The sequence below is a fragment of the Meleagris gallopavo genome, chromosome 1 (genome assembly GCF_000146605.3).
Source record: "Meleagris gallopavo isolate NT-WF06-2002-E0010 breed Aviagen turkey brand Nicholas breeding stock chromosome 1, Turkey_5.1, whole genome shotgun sequence".
In the NCBI taxonomy this organism is placed as follows: Eukaryota; Metazoa; Chordata; class Aves; order Galliformes; family Phasianidae; genus Meleagris; species Meleagris gallopavo.
This window is the reverse complement of record NC_015011.2, coordinates 25,230,534-25,250,533: the sequence shown is the minus strand read 5'-3', so window position 1 is coordinate 25,250,533 and position 20,000 is coordinate 25,230,534. Positions and strand designations below refer to the sequence as shown.

At 36.6% G+C, this 20,000-nt stretch overlaps 1 protein-coding gene across 1 annotated transcript in view; it reads left to right on the top strand.

The window, feature by feature from the left end:
* The window catches only part of FOXP2 (forkhead box P2), a 338,892-nt gene that overhangs the window by 283,581 nt on the left and 35,311 nt on the right, over nt 1-20,000 (top strand). Inside the window, exons 8-11 of the mRNA XM_010706777.3 lie at nt 4,782-4,995; nt 6,213-6,317; nt 16,036-16,123; nt 18,526-18,609. Coding sequence (XP_010705079.1) covers nt 4,782-4,995; nt 6,213-6,317; nt 16,036-16,123; nt 18,526-18,609 — 491 coding nt within the window. The remainder of the gene's footprint in view (nt 1-4,781; nt 4,996-6,212; nt 6,318-16,035; nt 16,124-18,525; nt 18,610-20,000) is intronic.

The window sequence follows — 20,000 nt, the reverse complement described above, 5'->3', positions numbered from 1 at the left end:
AGAATATGAAATGTTACAATTAAAATGTATTCAAATTGTTCTTTTTAAAGTAAATATCCTGTTTGCTTTTGCCTTGTTTTTTGTTTTTAATAATAATGAATTCCAGTGAAATATTTCATTCTTCCAATTTTGTTTTCTAGTATCTGCTGTGTATGTGGGATTCCTCTAAACGTAGAAGTGAATTGGTAGGACCTTGATGTTTGATAGGCCTGATATGAATATGCAAAGGAGAGGAAACATTGGACATTTCCCTAGGAGGACCTCTCAGTGCCTCCAGAAAGGCCATTGAGTGCAAAGGGAGCTAGAGTGATGAGAGTAAGAAGGAATATCTTTCTAGAAACCTGCTGAAACAAATTGAGAACCAAATGCAGAGCTGTGCTGACTCACATTTCTTTCAGTTGGCTTCTCTTATAGCTCATCTCTTTCATAGGAAGAAAAAACACTCCATGTAGTTCATAATGTAATGAAGATTAGTGCTTTTCAGATCTGTTGAAATTTTCTCTCCTAAACCTTAGATTTACACGTAGAAAGTATCTATATACTGCTTACTAATTCTATCATAGATTTCCCTGTTTGGAGTTTGTGCAAGAGTAAGATAATCAGTCTTTTGTTTTGTATTTCTCATAAAAATGTGGCACATTTTATGACAGACATTTTCTGTGGAAACATTAAATTAAGCCATCAGAACTTATATAAGGCAGTACACACTGGATGTAGTAAAATGATGTTTTTCTCCTTCCACTGTGTTACAGGATATATAATATGGTTATAGAGAACGATTTACAGATGTGTAACAGAAACATTTTTATATGTATCCACTTAGAATGCAGTTACAAGGATGACTAAAACAATGAGAGAAGCACAGGGGGATTCTTGTTTTCTAAGTTATTGGTAATAGAGTCTAGTAAAACACAAATTATTACTGACAAAGAAGGTTTTTTGCATTTGTTAGTATGAAAAGACGTAACTTCCATGGACAGTTGTGTGGTTTGCTCCAAGCCTAGTTACTGACTTTAAAGGACAATGTTTTTTTCTTGATGATTAGGTACAGCAAGTAAGATGTAGGATTTGTTGGAACATTTATTTTGAGGTGAGATCTTCACTACCCTATATCCGGTGGCTCACAATAAGTTACTTCTGTGTAATGCTATGCTAATGTTAAGCTAAGTGCAAAGGTATATAAATGACAACAATGAAAATTAAAAATGAGAACTTTGAATTTGTCAGACCAGGTAGGAAAATGAAAAACAGGTGCATGGTTGAGTTTTATAAGTGGTCATTTTACTGTTTATTCAAACATGAAAGTAGGGTAGATAGTAGTTAAAAGAGTTAGAAAACTAATCTCAAAATTCAAGAGTTGCTGCTGTTAGAATACTGTAGAGTGAATTAGTATTGGTTCTTATCATTATAGTTCTTTTTTTTATCCCATCCTGGGTATCATGTTTCATCCTTTCTCTTTTAATTTAGTGTGGAGAGGGCTTTAAAACTTACCTTGCTTTTACATCCAGACTAAAATACCTGTCAGCCATTTTACAGGTCTCTTGTAAAATGAAAGTTGGCCTCTTCTAGATGCCAAAACTACAAAATGGTTGTAATTTACAATTAATTATATATTCCCTTCTTAATTTGATACTTTTGAAGTGCTGGCCCTTGATCCTTTTATCCTAAAGGGCAGCTGACTTTCAAGGTATTCTGAAGAAGTGATAAAAATTAACCAGCCTGAGCCTAAAGAGAAATTCGTCTCTGATTTTAAAAATCATCCGTAGCTTTACACTGCAGAGAGATGAGTTCCCAAACACTCTGAAGAGAAAGAGGAGGAGGAGACCATGCTACATGGGAAGGGTCCTTACAGCAGTCACCTCCCACTGGGTGAATTCACCCATGTTCCCAGACTGCCTTTTATTGAGCTCCTGCAAGGCCCAAAGTTTGGTGATATGCATATATGAAAATTTTCTTACCATAAGACTCAACAATATGTTTTCCATTTGTTTATTCAAATGGAGGATTTTCTTCTTCGTTTTAATTTAAGTATAAACTTAGTTTATTTTTTTCAGTGGCAGGAAGAAGGGGAGAGTTTGTAGTGAGTAATGTGTTATGTATATCACACCACCTTTTCCTTTTAGTTTGTTATTATATTTGCAAGTAACTGTTATTTACCATGCTAAAATGGGTTATTTGCAGTTTTGCTGGGACATACCTGACGTACACGGTGGTAATTACTTATCTTCATTAAACAATTAATGCTAGTATTACTATCGCTCCAGTTACCTATCTCTCTAATACAGTAAGTTAGAGCCTACCTTCTTTCCTTTCTTCCATGAAGCATAGTTTTTTGACTGTACAAATATGATTTAAACTCCAGTTTTAAGACTTACATTCCAGTCAGCTTTTTCACTTTGTCATTAACAGAGTTTGTCAATGGGTGTTGGTATCTAAGAGAAGAGGAACACTAAATAGTAGTCTAAAAATGATCTCCTTCTATAATTTAAATAAAAATGAATATCTTCCAACCAATTTGTTTCCACACTATCTCCAGAAATTATTATTTCTGTAAATTACTTGCAGTCTCTTCTTTAATAGCTTTGCATACTTCATGGCGAGACAGCTATTGAGCAGTATTAAGGAACTTACTGTCATTTTTCATATTTCTCATTGAATCCATTCTAGCAGTGTGAGATCTTCTACCTTCAAAATAAAATGTTATCTAAAAAACAGATTTTCCCAACAGTGAAGAAAGATCTTTACGTCTTTATAATGCATCTTACTTACCAAACAAAACTATCCTTGGTTAAAAGTTTTAATTTTAAAATTTTAAATACTTTTCTGAAGACCAGTAAACTTCAGCTAATTCAGAAAGCTGGGACAAAAATTCAGTTCAGACAACTTCGGCATTTTGAATGCTTTCCGTTCAAGCAGTTGAAGGTACTGTGACAGTGTCCTATCTACGAGGGATACTCCGAAAGTAATGACTCCTATTTTTTTATGTTGGCCCACAATATCAGACATGAATGTTGGTGATATGGCAGTATAGGCTGAACCTTGCCACTAGTATTCAGTTCCATTTTATTGCTGTGTGACAGATGGTAGCAGAGGGGAGGTTTGACAAATGGTGTCTGATATGGAAGTGCCTTTGAAGCAAATTTGCACCATTAAAATCCTCCCTGAGGAAAAATTGCACCCACTGACATTCATCGGTATTTCTGAATGTTTGGTGAGGTCAACCAGTGGATGTGAGCACAGTGAGGTGGTGGGTGGTGCTTTTCAGCAGTGGTGACAGAGACAGTGGGTCACCTCCACTGGTGTAGATTTTGACGAGCATACCTTGCAAGCTCTTGTTAATTGCTGGCAAAAATGCATAGCTAATAGTGATGACTGTGTTGAAAAATTATATTCTGTAGCTGGGAATTTTCTTTATCAAGTGTGTTGTTTGTATCTGTAGTAGTTTCAATGGAAATAAATAGGAGGCATTACTTTTGGAGCAACCTACATACTTTGACTTACTAAGAAAATATGCAGAATATTAGCTGTGCCAGGCTCAGAAACCCAGTGTGAAGTCAGATCTTTCACAAAGTTTTTCTAGTCTTCTACATTTAATTTAGTGTTCTTCAAAAGGGAGGTGTTACTTTTATGAAGTCCGGCTGTGACAGAATATGTATATAGTTATGATGAACTCTTCATCTTTCAGTATCTTAATTTCCTGTGTTAGATGCATGATACTCATGTAATATAGAGAAGGTAAGAGAACACTCACAGCTCTTCTCTTTTGTTTTGTGAGTCTTTGGGCAGAAACATTTTGTAATGGAAGTTTCCACAACTTCATGCAAAGATCTCAATTCAGTGCAGACAACACTAACACAGATGTGTAAATTCATTCTACAAACCATTGCAATCTGTGGCTCTGGATGAGTCCTGGAAACCACAAGTTTTCAGACTACAAGTAGAGTACAGAGCAAATTTGATCCGTATCTGCAATGATCTTGTGGCCAGATTCCAGAACAGTACTGTGCATCAGGCAGACAAGTTTGAGAAGCTCTTCAAATATTTTATGGCTACCCATGACCCCAGGAGATGGAGCGTGCTGTCTCCTAGCCAAGCCTCTGACTCGTTTTCCACACTAGGGATGGACAAAAAATAGTGGAAGAATTCAATAGTCTACGCTGCGTGTAATTACATCTATGTATGGGGAATTCTAAATGGCCCAGTTTTGTTACCTTTCTGCTTGCTTGTTGCCACTGAATGGCTCCAAAGAGCTGAACCAGTTACCAGTATGTGGTTCTGTGCCGTAGCGGTTTTGTTCTGAACTTTGTTTATTGTCTCTTAAGACACATTTTTACATCAAAACTTTTTTTTTCAAATCCTGCACAGGATTTAATGAATATATAGATGTCATTAATTAAAATGTCTTCTGCTCAAATGTTAAACGTGTTAAGATCTCATAGATTTCATTTTTGTCTGATGATTTGTTGTCTGCTTCTCCCTTTTTGTTTTTCAAGAAGTGGTTGCAAGTTCTTTTGTTCTTGGATCCTTGTGTAGTGTTTCTAGAAGGAGCATGATATTATTCAAATTGCTGATTTCTGATTGACTGTTTATAATCCAAGAGAAGACAGCTAGATTACCTGGATTCTAGCTGAAGAAAAATGAATTTATGTTTTACTACACGTTGATTGTGCTGGAAAAACTACATCAGCTTTATTGTTGGCATTAATCCATTAATAACACTGAGCTCATAATATGAAACTCTTATTTTGTTGTATTAGTGGGGCTCTCTTTCATTTTTATAGCTGGCTTAAGTCCTGCTGAGATTCAGCAGTTATGGAAAGAAGTGACTGGAGTTCACAGTATGGAAGACAATGGCATTAAACATGGAGGGCTAGACCTCACTACTAACAATTCCTCCTCTACTACCTCCTCCACCACTTCCAAAGCATCACCACCAATAACTCATCATTCCATAGTGAATGGACAGTCTTCAGTTCTAAATGCAAGGCGAGACAGGTAATTCTGATATGAGATTTCGATTGTACTTATCATTTGATGTAACACTGTTGTTTAGCCTCTGAAGTCATATTATTTCAACTCTCAATATTTAATATAACTTCTTAAGGTATCATGGAGAACAGATTTTTCAAAACTGTTTATCAATAGACTGCCACTTTCAGTCATGATGTCTAATTTTACAGGTGCAAGTGCAATTATTGTAAGTCTTACTACACATGAACTTATGATACAATCAGAAATCTCAGAATAGTGTGTTTGTGGGCACTTTTGTAGCTATGTAGCTTCTTTCATAACTGAGTCAACACATTTGGCAGTCAGGCCTGTACTGTTGAATCACACTGCTGTTTTCATAGAAAATTTTTGTCCACATAAATTAAATTGTAAATTATTGCATTTTCAAAAAAAATCCATTTTAAATTAATTAATTAGCATTTTATATTTTAATATTGAATTAGGAGACAATAATTAATCACAGGTTCTACTGTGACTATGACTATAGTTTTTAGTTGATATTTTGTTTCATTTTAAAAAATGGTTCTTCTCTGATAGACCTTTAGAGTAGTACTTTTAGTTAGAATTACTTTTGTGATTGTCTCAGAGAAGCTGTTTCTTTCCTTTACGACTGTAGTTGCCTATATCCATGCAGCAGTCCCTTGAATTGCTTTGATAATTGCATATAGGTGAAACTCTTGCAAGGGTTCTAAAAATGGCATGGAGAATAGCAGATTGTATATTAAGTAGTTAATGGCAAAAAAAACAAAGTGAACAAAAATATGTATTAAATTTATTTATTTTATTTTATTTACATTTCAGCAGAAAATCTAAATATTTTGTACTAACATTCATATGAATTCTGACTGTCCATCTTCAGTATTTCTTTTCAGAATTGATCACTTCTGAATAGTATATTTTTTATTTATAGGTAAATGTTACACCGAGGTCATATGGCAGAATTAGCATATGGTGTTACACAGTCATCTTATTTTTTCATCCTTTATTAACAGTCATCTTTGGCTCTATTTCTTCTCTAATTGGAACATCATCTAGCCTTGGCAGTTGAACTATTCAATAGAACGATTAAATTTTTCTGACTGCTCTGAGCTAAATTGACCTGTTTTGACCTGTTTGTCACTGATCGTAACCTGACAGGCGCTAGCAGCCTCCAACGATTATGGCTTTTGAGATGAATCTGATGCCTTATTCTTTTGCTGCAGCTCGTCACATGAGGAAACTGGGGCCTCCCATACTCTCTATGGTCATGGAGTTTGCAAATGGCCTGGCTGTGAAAGCGTTTGTGAAGATTTTGGACAATTTTTAAAGTAGGTTGATTTTTATTCATGGGTAGAGGGTTGCTTAAGGCATGGGAAGGAGAAAGATGGCAAGCAAAGTTTTACTGTAAATCATAACAGGGTTTTCTTATTTGTATGTATTCCAAGCAACTGGATGATTGAGAATGTCTGCAGAGGGTCAAATTGTTATCCTCTTTCATGTTGAACACTTTTGCCATCCTTTCAATAGCATACTGTTTAATCCTCTTACTATCCTTTACTGAAATGGAGCCTCAGAAAATTTGAAGTGATGCTTTAGGTGATATACTGGATAACAGAGGTATGAGAAAGCACATTTTAAGTTCTGACATAGTAGGAATTAATGTGTTTAGCATATTAAAACAAAAGCACAAAGGACTAAGTGTGTCCATTTGACTCTCTTTTTATAATTTGTTTTTGCTTTTGCTCTTGTATGTGTACAGGGTGCTCACAAAAAACAACTGCTGTGTACAAGGGTTTTCACCTTCCAGAACCACAGTGATGTGAAAAGTTTTTGTTTTCAGTATTTGGGTTTGCCATCAATTGTCTAAATCAGATCACTGAGAAAATGAGTTACAAAGTTTTTTATCAAACTATGATGGGTTTCGGCATTTTTTTTTCTTTTCTATTTTTTTCTCCAGAAGTAGTTGTTAGTACTGTTGAATTCATTTAAATTTTCAACAACTGCATGGTTTTCTACCTGAGTACATTATGGTCTGGTTTTGTCAGAAGAGCTGTACTCGTTTTGGCATGCAATAGATCTTAATGGAAAGCTACAGATAGGCTTATATAGATGAGTAACTTCAGGGGCTGAGACTCTTATGTTGTCATGGTGCAGCTAACAGGGTGAATGAACTGTTTCATGCTTCATCAACAATTAAGTTAATTAGCTCATTTGAAATTGCACTGCTTTGTTGCCAGGATGTTGGCAGAAACATCAAAAAGATGTGTTTACAAATGGTAGACTACAGGGTATGTAACAGAAGCACCTTAACAGCAGACCACAAGCACTCAGTTTCACAATAACTTTTGTAATAGAATTAGAGAAATACTTTTCAAAAAGTATTTTAAATAAATACTTTTCACAAGGTACTTTAAATGCTTTCTCATGCTATCTTTCAATTTTAAATGAAATGACTTACAGCGACTTGCAAATCTTAGCTAGTATATTTCTCTCATTTGATATTTTTTTGTTTGTAAGTGCATTAAATGGAATATCAAAATAATGGCTAATTATAAGAGAAAACTGTAGGATTTAAAAGAACCTGATGTTAAAAAGAATCCTTGTATTAAAAGGAAAAGGAAATCTCCCAAATGCAATGAATCAGTCTAAGTATTATTAATACTAAGAATTTAAATTAGTTTAATTCAAGCATGCTCCTTTTCAAGAAAAAGCTAAATTTTATAAATGTGCCTATAGTCACTAGGCTGCAGCAATGCTAATTCTATGGCCAGACTTTACAAATCCATTATGTCAGGTCTCTTGTTATAATCCATGATCACTAAAACCATTTTGATTAATGTGGTGTAGTGCTAGGTTTACAGACGCTCTTCCTTTCCTGAACCAAATAACCCTGGAAAATGTGAAAGCGACATATAACATCTTGATAATTCTGGTGTAGAGTCAATCAGGGTTTACAGCAGTGTCATGGCTTTTGTCCTATACGCCAGCAACAAAAAATATTTGAGAATATTCCATTATTTCTTTTTTTCATTCAATTCTGTCTTCTGTGCCCTTAAAACAAATAAGAAGTCATGATGTTGAATGGACGAGGTTGTTTATGAAATGGAAGTGTTTCTTCATTTCACACTAGTGTCAAGATGGAAATCAATAGATAGAACCTTGCATTAGATTCCTTAGTCCCTTTTCATGTCCATACTAATGCAAAATCCCCATTACAATTAAAAAACATTTTCTTTCAATTAAATATCAACTTTTAGTCCAAAGATTGACCATTTTTCCAAACCATTAACTTTATAGGGGATGACAGGACTAATGGCTGTAGTTTTCAGGGCTTTGCTCTTAGACTAATCTCTCTTACGATGTTTTAGGTTTTCTGACTTGAAACAATATGATACCTGTATTAAAAAAGTTAATGCAAGTATATTGTACCAAAATGAAATATTAATAAGGTACACTACTCCAGTCTAGTAGCGTGTATTTCTAGAGTATGCTTATGGCAGCTTTGACGAGTACCTGGTTTATTAAGTGAACTCTTAAAGTCCCGTGCTGAGAAAATGGTTTACCTAGCAGCTTGCTTCAAAAACATAGAATACTGTGCAGAGCATCTCAGAAGGAAGATTAGACAGAAGACACTAGCTTTGCTTCACATATATAATGATAGAAAAGATTCTGTGTGAAGTGATTAACTTACAATATATGACTTAAAGCCATTAAAGCTATTTTCACTTCCACTTTTGTTTGTCCAATATGAACTTGTTTACATTTATAAGACAATCAGAGGACGCTACAGTTATCCAGAATTATTTTGAGATATTCAGAATAGTTTAACAGTTACACGTTTGCTGTGGAATAGATTTGTGTTTCAAAATATAAGCATTGGTTTCAAGAAAGAGCAGCTGATCTTTGTATTTCTGTACATACAGGAATACTTAATCCTGTGTCTTTTCTTGGAAATACTTCAACTCTAAAGGCGGTTTATATTTTATGGAGCAGTTTTCTCTCTTGACAAAAAGGGTGTTAGATTACAGTTGTTCATGCATGCAAGATTCGTTTTGTCTCTTTTTTTTTGGTAAAAACAACAGCTTTTGGCTTAAGAAAAACTTAAAAATGGAAAGACACTTAAGAAAAAGTAATGACATGACTAAAAGGAAGCTGAGAAGAGTTTAACAAAATGCTAGATAATGAGCAATTAGAAGGGTGCCAAAAATACTTCCAAAAATTTATAATTTTACTGTAAAACAGATGTTGACAAAAGCTGGTCTCCAAGTGAGGAACCCAGTAGATCACTAAAAGCATTTAATAGCAGTTCTTCACACTGCTTTTATAAATGTCGGAGTGCAATAATACATGACAAAACTCGAGTGTATTTTGTCTGCAAAATTAATTATCATTCCATTGGTCCTAAGGCGGTTTGAGTAGGAAGGATTCGAGTTGTAGAGCTTAAATCAAAAGATTTACAATAGAGCAGTCCAGCCAGCAGAGAAATGTACTTTAACCTTCATGCAGCCAATGCCTGCAGACGTAGCACAGTCCACAGCATGAAGATGGGTAATGTTCTCATCCATAGAGACGGGGAAGAAAAATCATGCTAAAGAAGGTAGGTCAGCTTTCCAACAGATGGTGTTTGCCGTTAAGGCAAGAGAGTGCATTTAAAAGTCTACAAAGAACAGTGACCAAGCATCACAAGTAGGATGACAAAACAAAATTGTAAAAAGAAGAAACTTACTTAATGAGTTACAGGTAATGCCATATTAAACTCGCTGTGTCTTTTCATCTTTTATCTGCCAAATGATACACAGTATCACGTTCTCTCTTTCTTAGTGTGTTGTTCGTTTATTTTTGTCTTCGACTACATAGCGTGGCTATAAAATTATGACCTCAAGAATCTTCTTTGAACTTGTCAGAATGTTGTTTCATTTGGTGACAGTGCCACCATCTCTCCAAACTAAGGCATCTGACATAATCAGCCAAATGAATAGTGACAGCTAACATTTTGTATTTAAACTCCTGTCAATGTTTAAACGTAAAAAGCTTGATGCAAAATAAATCAAACACCACTGATACACAAGTGAAACATTTTGTTAAAACAATCCCTGACACACTCGGATTTAAAGCTGACCTCTCTTTAGCTTTTGAAATGTTGTAACTAAAAATGAATTTGAAATTCTTGTAGTTAAAATTGAATTGATAATTTGTAATGTATGCACTGCAAGTTAACAAGCGAATTTATATCTGTAAAAGCTATTTGAAAGGAGAAATACACACCAGACAAATTGAAAGGATCTCTTATTGCGCTTTTTGTCACTCTGCAATGTTTACTTAGCTGTTTTTGGAGAGGTGACTGCATGTTTACACTCTGCTGTGTGTGTGTAAGTCACACAGCCAGCGCGCAGATCCAAGCAGTTTTTAAGAACGTCAGTCGACCACATCATTTATTCCATTTTGAAAACAAAAATCAATATACCTATAAAGTGACCCATAAATTAGAACTGGCTCACACAATGTTTGTTCAGTGCTGCCTTTCTGAAGGCACCCTTTGCATTTTTTCTTCACCTCTCTGTTTGAACTGCAGTCACAGTAAGAGGCTCATTAGGGGACATTAGGGACTGGAGCTAACCAGAATTCCAGAGCTTGCTTTGCTCTTATTAATGCATAGTAGAGTAGAATGCATTTAAATATTTCATAGGCATTCAGTAATTTGTGTGTAATCGCCTTGTTAGCAGACCAGTAGAAGTAGAACAGGTCTGTGAAATGGTGTTAGTGATTGCATGGGTAATTTACAGACCTTTGCCATCAGAAAGAGCATTATTGGTGACTAGAATGGAGCTGTGAAATAGAACTAGCAATAAGTAAAAAAAAACTTAATAAAGGTTTTGTAACAAGCATCTTCAGGGATAACAACCCACTTGGTCCTTTTGAAGCAGCTACAGTTTATGACATATGCAATATATCAAATGCATAAGATAGTATTATGGAGCATTCATATGAAAAGGGTATTTGCAACATTAGTTCCAACTTCCTGCGAGGGACATGATTAAATGATTAATGAAATGTCCTTTTGCATATGCATTTCGAAACAGCAATTAGGCACTGACTGAGAAAATCCACCAATCCTCTCATTTTTCAGTATTATCTCATTCTTGATTTATAAATCATAGAGAATTTTTAACAGCAATATGTAGTACCTGAGACAGTTATAAAAGCATAAAAGAGAATAATTTGAGTATAAAATAGTCATAAGTACATAAATTCATAATTTAATGTTAATACTGAGCCTATTTATTTAGTCACGTTGCGTTGTATTTTTATCTGACACTATTTCTGTACTTTGATTGGCATAATTAAGTAGGGGGAATGAATAGGCACTACTATTTTACATATCACTGGTAAACAATAGCGAGGAAAGGGAGATGTGGCAGAGGTATGTATGTGTTTTTCAAGTTCTCAGTAATCCACTGGAGGCTGTTCTATAAATGATCATTGAAGGGCTGCAAGCTAGCCTATAATTACAGGAAAGAAAGTGGCAGCTCTGGCATTTCATAACTATGTGTCCTCGAAAAGTGCTTTGTGAGTTTGTCACCAATGATAATTTAGATAGAGGCTCATTACTGAACATCACAACACTTTAAAAACCTTTCGCCTTCATACAGGAGAATAAAGGACTATTTTAATGGCAAGGTTCTTTTGTGTTCCACTGAAAAATTCAATCAAGACAAAACCTCATTGACTATTATTGTAGTCTGCAGTCTCTGGTCTAATAAAAGCAGCATAGATAAATTGAATGGGTTTCTAAGACTTGAGCGTATCAATGCAAACACTCCGCACTTCTTTCGCTCTTTAAAAATACAGTGATGGAGTATCACTAAAATGTAAACAAGTGTAAAAACCTTTCTTGCCTAAGTGAGCTAATGCAAGACAATCAGAAGTGCCAAACTATTTGTCATGTGAATTCCCTTACTGTCTTGCAGTTTCTTACTATTTATCAGTGCACTGACACATGTACACACAAGCATAGGAAACGGATGTGTGTTGTACCTCTGGTAGTTACTGACGGGACCCGCATGCTTAATTTTACTCTCGCATTTTAAGAGGTAAAGGTAATAATATTGGTATAAATTCTTCAGGATAAAAATTGTTACCCTGTTATTTACTTCTGTGAATGCACAGTTTTTATTTCTCACAGGTAAATGTGTCACATTTCTTTAAAAATGAATTTAAATAGTGCAATTAGAAAGAGTAAAGGGAATAATTGGCAGTGACACTTTGAAGCTGTAAAGATTTTTTTCCAACATTTTTGAAGAATTTCAGGTTGAATTTTATAACAGAAAACAATCAAGTTTCAGAAAAATATTCTCTCCTTTTAAAAAATGTGACTGAATTTTAGTGCTTATTAAAGGCAGGCTTCTAATAGCTCTGGCTGGAACTGAGCGAGGCACAGACGGGTTCTGTGTGTGTTGCTCCATATAACTCTGCCTGTGCACCTCATCCTGACCTATAGAGCTTTGCTATTTTAGTCCTGGGCTGCTATGGAGAGAGACTGACAAGAGTGCTGAGTTGTATAGAAGTTAATTGATACAGATAAATGTCCACTAGAATCTTTGTTGAAACTATCTCTCTTCTCTCTCTAATGGTGTATTATCTTTTGCTTTGCAGAGTCTGAATCTGTTTGCAAAAAAAAAAAACAACCAAAAAAACAGTAGTAAAAACTTTGGGTTTTATTCCAGGGCATTCCTAGAGTATATAAATCCCTATCTCCTTTAAAACATGCTGCGCTGTTTCTTGTCAATAATACATTAATTCCAGTCTGCTTTACAATGCTTTTTGTAGTTCATAATTTGCCTTGTTACTTCCTAATACAGTGCAAATATAATCAGGAGAAAATCCTGTTTCTTTCAACAACCGAATAAGCAGCAAAATAATAGAAGAGCCTGTGTATGTGTTGCACAGTCTGCTACACATTTTCAAACCAATAACTCATCCCTTCAGGAACACTTTCCAGTCCTCCAAAATGTTTCCTCCCCTTAAAAAAATAACCAGTGTTTTTCTCAATTGTAAATCAAGTTAACACGAGATTAGTAAAGGATGCAGACAAGATAGAAGATTGGGAATATGTTGATGAAGTATGAAAGCTGACCAGTACAACTTTCACATATTTAAAAGGCATGGCAAGAAACAACAACAAGAAAACCCAGCAACACTTGGGAATGGTTCCCAGCCTTCTGGAGGAAAGAATGTGTGTCTATTTTGGCAAACTGTAGTACACTGGACCCTAAAACTACAGCAACTTTATATAGAGAAAAGTTATTTTAGAGGTTTTTAAAAATGCATTAGATCTTGGTTTTCTTTCCCTACATTGCTTGTACATGCATGAGAAATAAGCCCACTTCACAGGGGAAAAAAAAAACCTCAGAGAAAAATAATACTGAGAACAATTTTTTACACTCTTAATGTTTCCATAAAATAAGTTTTCTCCAAAATGCACAGTGGAAGCAGCCACGTGATGTGAAAGTATGGCATAAGGGTGCATATGTCTTCCCACTTTCTGAAGATGATTGTTAACTCTCAAGGAACAGGCTACATTCTGCTGAGCTACCATGTAATCAGAGTGAAATTACCCTGCACCAGACTTTCTTCTCCCACACTGCATCTTGCTGTTATATTTAAAGTTCCTCAGGGCAAGGTCTGTGTCTGTGTCTATTTTGTAAGGTGTTATGCAAACATATGGTGTTGCAATAACTAATAAATAATCATGGGAAGACAGTAACCTCAGACTCAGGCCAGGAGCTCCTAGGCCGTTACTTACTGTCACATGTTCTGTGCACACGCATGTGGAAACACGGTGATGTGCACTGCTGGTAGTGGTGATGATACATAGGTAAAATCTGTCTCCGGTTCTCTTTCCGACAACTGTGTATCCAATTAACTGAAAACACTGACCAATTGTATTAGTACGCCACACACTGTCATGTGTATCTGAGGGAGTAAAATTATTTTGAATCAGAAATTCAGAACAAAAGTGAAAGGTACATTCCGAGCACTTACCTGCTGTTTGCACTGATTGTGCAGTTTTGCACAAGTTAATGAGGTGAGTTCCACTGAAAATAAAGAAACTGTAGGTTTTATGTCACACACAGTGGAGATGCGTTGTCATTGGTGATGCTTTAACATAAACTGCCAAGCTTATGTGGTAAACAATTTTATAATAAAAGAATGAGCAAAAGTTTTCCTAATTACTTGCATCTTCCCCAGCTGTTCATCTTGCATGGACAACAGAACCTGACTGTCTCATTTCACTCCCCCACAGACCCCATCCTTGTGCCCTAAACTCTGATGTCATTATTTAAATTGAAGATACAAATCACAGAAAAAGTAAGATATCTGGCCACCCTATTTTTTCACTTTTTCTGAGAAACACATTCTTCAGCTAGATCAACAATTGAATAATTACATACTTCTGTGAATAATTCTGCTAAAAAAGGAAAAAGGAGAAATTTGAAGGTGGCTCTGAAAGTAATGTCTCCTATGTTATTATGTTGGCCCTCAACGTCAGAGGCAGATGGTGGTGGTATGGCAATAGAGGTTGAACCTTCCTGCCAGTATCCCTTTACATGTTGTTGCCATCTGACAGATGGCAGCAAAGGGGCAGTCTGACACAATGGTGTCTGACATGGAAGTGCATATAGAGCAAAGGTGTGTCACTGATTTCCTCAATTCCTTAAGGGAGCAGTGACAGTGAGTCACCTGTGCTGGTGCAGATTATTACAAATGTGGAATGCAGGCTCTTGTTCATTGCTGGCAAAAATGCAGAGCTAATGGTGCTATGTTCAAAAATAGGGTTTGAACCCAAGAATTTGTTCTATTGAGTAGTGTTGTTGTGCTCCTTGTTGCTATTAGTTTTCATGGAAATAAATAGGAGGCATTACTTTTGGAGCAACTTATGTATATTTCTGCATGGTACAAATAGAATATAGTTCCTGTAGCTGCAAGATCATTGGTGGACGCACAGAACTTACCTCTTCTTGCAAACTGAAGAAGCCAATAAATCCACATTCAAAAGTAAAACTCCTTTGCTCCCATTTCTTCTTCAGCCTGATCCTTAAGTTTTCTCACAGGAGAGCAGCAAACCCACTGTTAAAGCTCCATGAGGGGTTTCTTTGATCCTGAAAGAAAGAGAACAAACAGAAATCACTGTCCTTCAAAAAAACCAAACCAAACCAAACCAAAACAAAAAAAAAACAAGGACTGAATGAGCTCTACAATCTTTATATACCCCATGGAATCCTATGAGACACAGCCATTCGGGTGTAGGCTGTACTTCATATACAGATACCCACCCCCTGTGGTTCTCCTCCCCTCCTACAGTGTGGGGTTTTTTTGCTAAGCTGGCACGATTAGCCTGAATCTCCCCTAGGAGGCTTGCTCTGTGTGTAAGGTGTGTAGTTGTTCCTTCACATGCCTTTACATTGTGCACTGCTCCTCAGATCGTGGATAACTGCCATGATCTTCAGAGGCTCCTTCCGGAACCTGCAGTGGAAGTCAGTGATGCTCCCCTATTGTCTCTGTCATTCCTGGCTCTGTTCTGGGGAGGGGAGACGACGTTCTGTTGTTGCTGATGCTTTAATGTTTGAAGAAGATCAGATGGAGAAATCTAAACAATTCTACATTAATTCATGGTAGTTCAAGCAGCCTAAAAGCAATTATATCTTTTGAAGAATCATTTATAGGGTGGCTGTTCATCTGCACCAGGAACAGCTCAGTGACAACCAAATGCTGACAACCAGTTACGTCGGCTTTTAGATGGCTTCTGTGATCTGGGAGATAGGAACTGGGCATCTGGCAGTCATCACGGAGAAAGTTTGTGCAACTAAATGAAATAATCAGTTTTGTACTTTGTATTGTTGTATCTAAGGCATGTTCTAACTAGATCTTTTTGCATAACTCCCACTGAAACTAATGGAAGCCATATGCACAGGAGAGAAAAATGGGCTCATAAAGAAATTTTCCTGATCTTAACACTGTCTTATTAGTGTTCTCTTTCTTCCCTAGGCACCTTAACAATGAACATGCGTTGGATGACAGAAGCACTGCTCAGTGTCGGGTGCAAATGCAAGTGGTTCAGCAGTTAGAAATACAGGTTTGTTGCAGGAGTGTATTTATTACTTATTTACTATTAATCTAGACTTACTTGAAAACATTTGCCTTAATAATTGTGGCTTAAAGCTGTATGTTTCTTGCATGAAATTTGTTGATATTCATGAATGAGCGTTTTTTTTTTTTTTTACTTTTAAGAATTTTTTTCACCTTATAAATTATGCAATAATTATCTAACATCAGTATTGTCTACAGTATTTTACTTGAACTAAGACCCTAATACCATTCATCACAAACGAAAAATACTGTCCCTGCAGCAGGGATTGAATCCAAGTTCTCTTCTCTCCTTTAAATGCTGGCTCAGGACCCCTTCTGCCCCTTCAGTCTCAGTGCATATCTGTGCTGTGCTGCCAGACAGAGGAGCAGCAGAGCTCCCTGCCCAATGGAGGGCATTTTTCTGGAAGCAGACGGTAATGTCAGACCCATTCAAGGAGTTCTCTGGGGAGCTTTGTCCCCAAGCAGCCCCATGGCTGGAACTGTGGCACTCAGGTGACCTGATCAAACTTCAACTGTTAGAGCTCACTGTGTATTTGTGATGTTCCATCTATTTTTCTGAAGAAGCACCAAGTACCTTTGTGGGGTCTGCTGGTAATTGAAACAACACTTACGTGGTGCTGAGGCTTGGCACCCCAGAATGGCTGTACAGGATGCTCATATGGTGTGGTTCTGTGCAGGAGGGCACTCCTCAGAACTCCAGCCCCTCTTGGAAGAGTGCAGGGGAGCCTAAGGAATGCAAGGAAGAGCTGAGATCATTTTTCCAGTTTGTGGAAATACCTGGGAAAAAAAAAAACAACAAGTGCCTTTAGGCGTTATTGCCTTATAGTGTATGTTGCCTTACTGTGTTTGTGCATGCAAGAATACTTGCTCTCCTTTCAGCCAAGGCCACCTATTACATTCTCTCATATCTTAATACTGGAAACCCAATAAGGGAATAAGGGGAAAGTGAAACAATGTCATTTATTGTCATTTGCCTTGAAGTGGAAGTTTTATAAACCAAGGCAAAACTGTAGTTTCTTTTATAAGATTTACAGGACAGTCTTAACTTAGTTTTCTGTTATGAATTTATGTCGTGGCAAGTAGCCTATCTCTAAAACAGCACACTTATAGTATAAAGCTGAAGGAGAAACCTTTTTCCCACCCTCTGCCTCAAGTACTCTTTTAATTAAAGTTGCACTGACCAAATTTTAGCCTATACACCCAGAGTATCTGCAGTTATACAGATAGCTTCTCATGGTTTTGAATTACTTACAGGCTGGTTTGCTTCATCCAATCTTAGTCTACAGGTGTACTTCTTGAGCTGAATTCATGCAAGAAAGTATTATAGAAGTCTGGAAAGAGTCAGTGTTAAACACCAAGTGATTCAAGTTTCAATTTAATGCTGTAATCGGTTTGCATATATCCAAAGCCAGCATCACAAGAATACCACTTCTAGCATTTCCTCTTCATTTGAAAAAAAAAAAAGATTCTTTTCATGTTGTACAATACATTTTCCTCTTTTAGGTTCCGATAGAACAAGTAACATTATAAACACTTCTTCCTGTTTCTTTCTTATTATTTTTATTAAATAATTGGAGGCTGAAAGTACAAACATTCGTGTAGCATAGGAAGAGAAAGCAGTATCAGTTAGGAAAAGGTGCAGGTTTAAGTAATGTGATGTCTTCTAAAGGCAGCGTAAGGGCTCCTGAAGAACTGTTTACCATTTAGAAAGGGTATGGTGTAACGTAACAGCACAACTGAAGATTTAGCTTGCAGTGTGACCAATTATGCCATTTTTTGCTTTGTCTGACTGATAGAGAAGTAGGGTCCATCAGTTGTAATGAGACTCAGTGCAGTGTGGCTGCCGACTCGGTGGCAGAGTTCAGCGTTTCACACTGCCTGGTCTCTGTCACTCTATTGAATTAGATTGATGATGGCAGATTGCAGGGGGCACTAACTGGACCTCAGTGGGAAAGGATGAAGTGTGGAGACAATCCTGGCAGGCTCTGTGCTTTGAGGACCCTTCACCCCTTCACAGCTGCTGGCACTAGTCCATAGCTAACAGTGTCCACAGGACTTTAAAGAGACACTATGGGCCTTCTAATTTATGGTCTTACTAACTTGTTACTGTCGAGGCAACTGTGACCTCAATTCTCTTATTGACAAAAAGATGAAGTGTTATTTGTTTTCTCTGACCTTTTAGCATATGAAAGGCTATAAAAGTTGTGGGTTTTTTTTTTTTCCAAGTCCCAAAGTTGCATTTCCTCCCAGATAAGTTTCTACTGACATAGACTTTTATATGCAGGAATCATTACACTGAGACAAGCTCAATGATAAGATGTATCACTGCAATAAAATAGCTATATCAGTCATTTCTAAAATGTTTCTGATCTCACTCTTTCTTAACAGCTTTCTAAAGAACGCGAACGTCTTCAAGCAATGATGACCCACTTGCACATGCGACCCTCGGAGCCCAAGCCATCTCCAAAACCTGTAAGTGCATATTGCTTTATAAACAGTAAATAGGTCTACAAATGTAGCAGACTAAGAAAATGAACAATTTAGTGACAGTTGGAAAACAATGAGTGTGATGAAAAATACGGCAATAAAATGAAAGTAAAATGCAATAGCTTGTCAAATTGTATGTTTCTTTAAAAGTAATGCTATCTTTTACAAAATCTATCCAATCTACACCATAGGTGACACTAAACAAAGTACACCTATAAGTGTCCAAATCATTGCCTTGAGACTGAAACCAGAGAGAGTATCTTTTTTTGTGATAGATTCACAGATATTAGAAGGAAACCCACTTTGATAGATTTGAAGTTCACTGAAATCTGTGGCAATGAAAAGTAAATATAAAAAGAATAGAACCTTACAAAATTCCTTAAATTACTTACTAGAGACACAGATAAACAATTTGTTATTCTTAAACAAACAAAGGAACATCCTCTCATCCAGCAAACATAATGATTTTTAAGCACGCTTATTGCTTAATTTCTGCCAAGAGTGTACTGTTAAGCATCTCCTGTGGTGATGTAGGGACAATGGGAAGTCACGACTGGTCACAGCCATCTCAGGGCACTGTTCCAGGCCCAACCATGTGGCTGGAGCTGCAGCCAGAGCCAGTCTTCATTATACCCAATGTGGATTTGGAAGTACTGTCTGATGCAGGTCCAGTTCCGTACTGCTGGGGTGTCAAGCGTCACAGGACTGGCATGCAGAGATACACTGGGCTTATAATGCAAGCTGTGTGATATGTTAACTGTTCATTAATGTTAGCCGTGACAGCAACCTCTGTACGTTCAAGTTCTCGCAAATATGAAAAGAATACGCTAGCACTTGAAGATGAAATGCTGGGTATCGATGAAAATCTGCGTCCATCAAAGTCAGGAAATGTAGGCAGAAGAAACACAATCAGTTTTAAAGAGCACGCTTGGATATCACGCCCAGTTAGTGTTTACGTAAAAGGAGAGCATACTCTGTCTCTTGTGTTTCCAGCTCCACGTACTTCAAAGAAAATCTTTGTCTGAGGACCCACTTTATAATCTGATGATGAATGAAGAAAGTGTTAGCATTTCCTTAACCCCTACCTTTGTGAGAGAAAATTTAGATGCGTCATTTTTGCTTTCATTAGTGTGACTAAATTCTAATTTTTATTGTAGATTATCTAGAAGGAAAAGGTGCTTAGAAACTTTAATTTTATTATGTGTGGCTTGTATCTGAATTAAGCAATCTGAGGGTTTTTTTTCCATTTCCGTGCATTGTGAAGTTCTCCTGTCACACAGACTTCTCAAGCAATTCGCCTTGGGTTCAAAATGCTGCTGAACTGTGTGGGAAAAGGTTTTCAGAACATATTTCTACTGTTTAATTATTTTAACCCC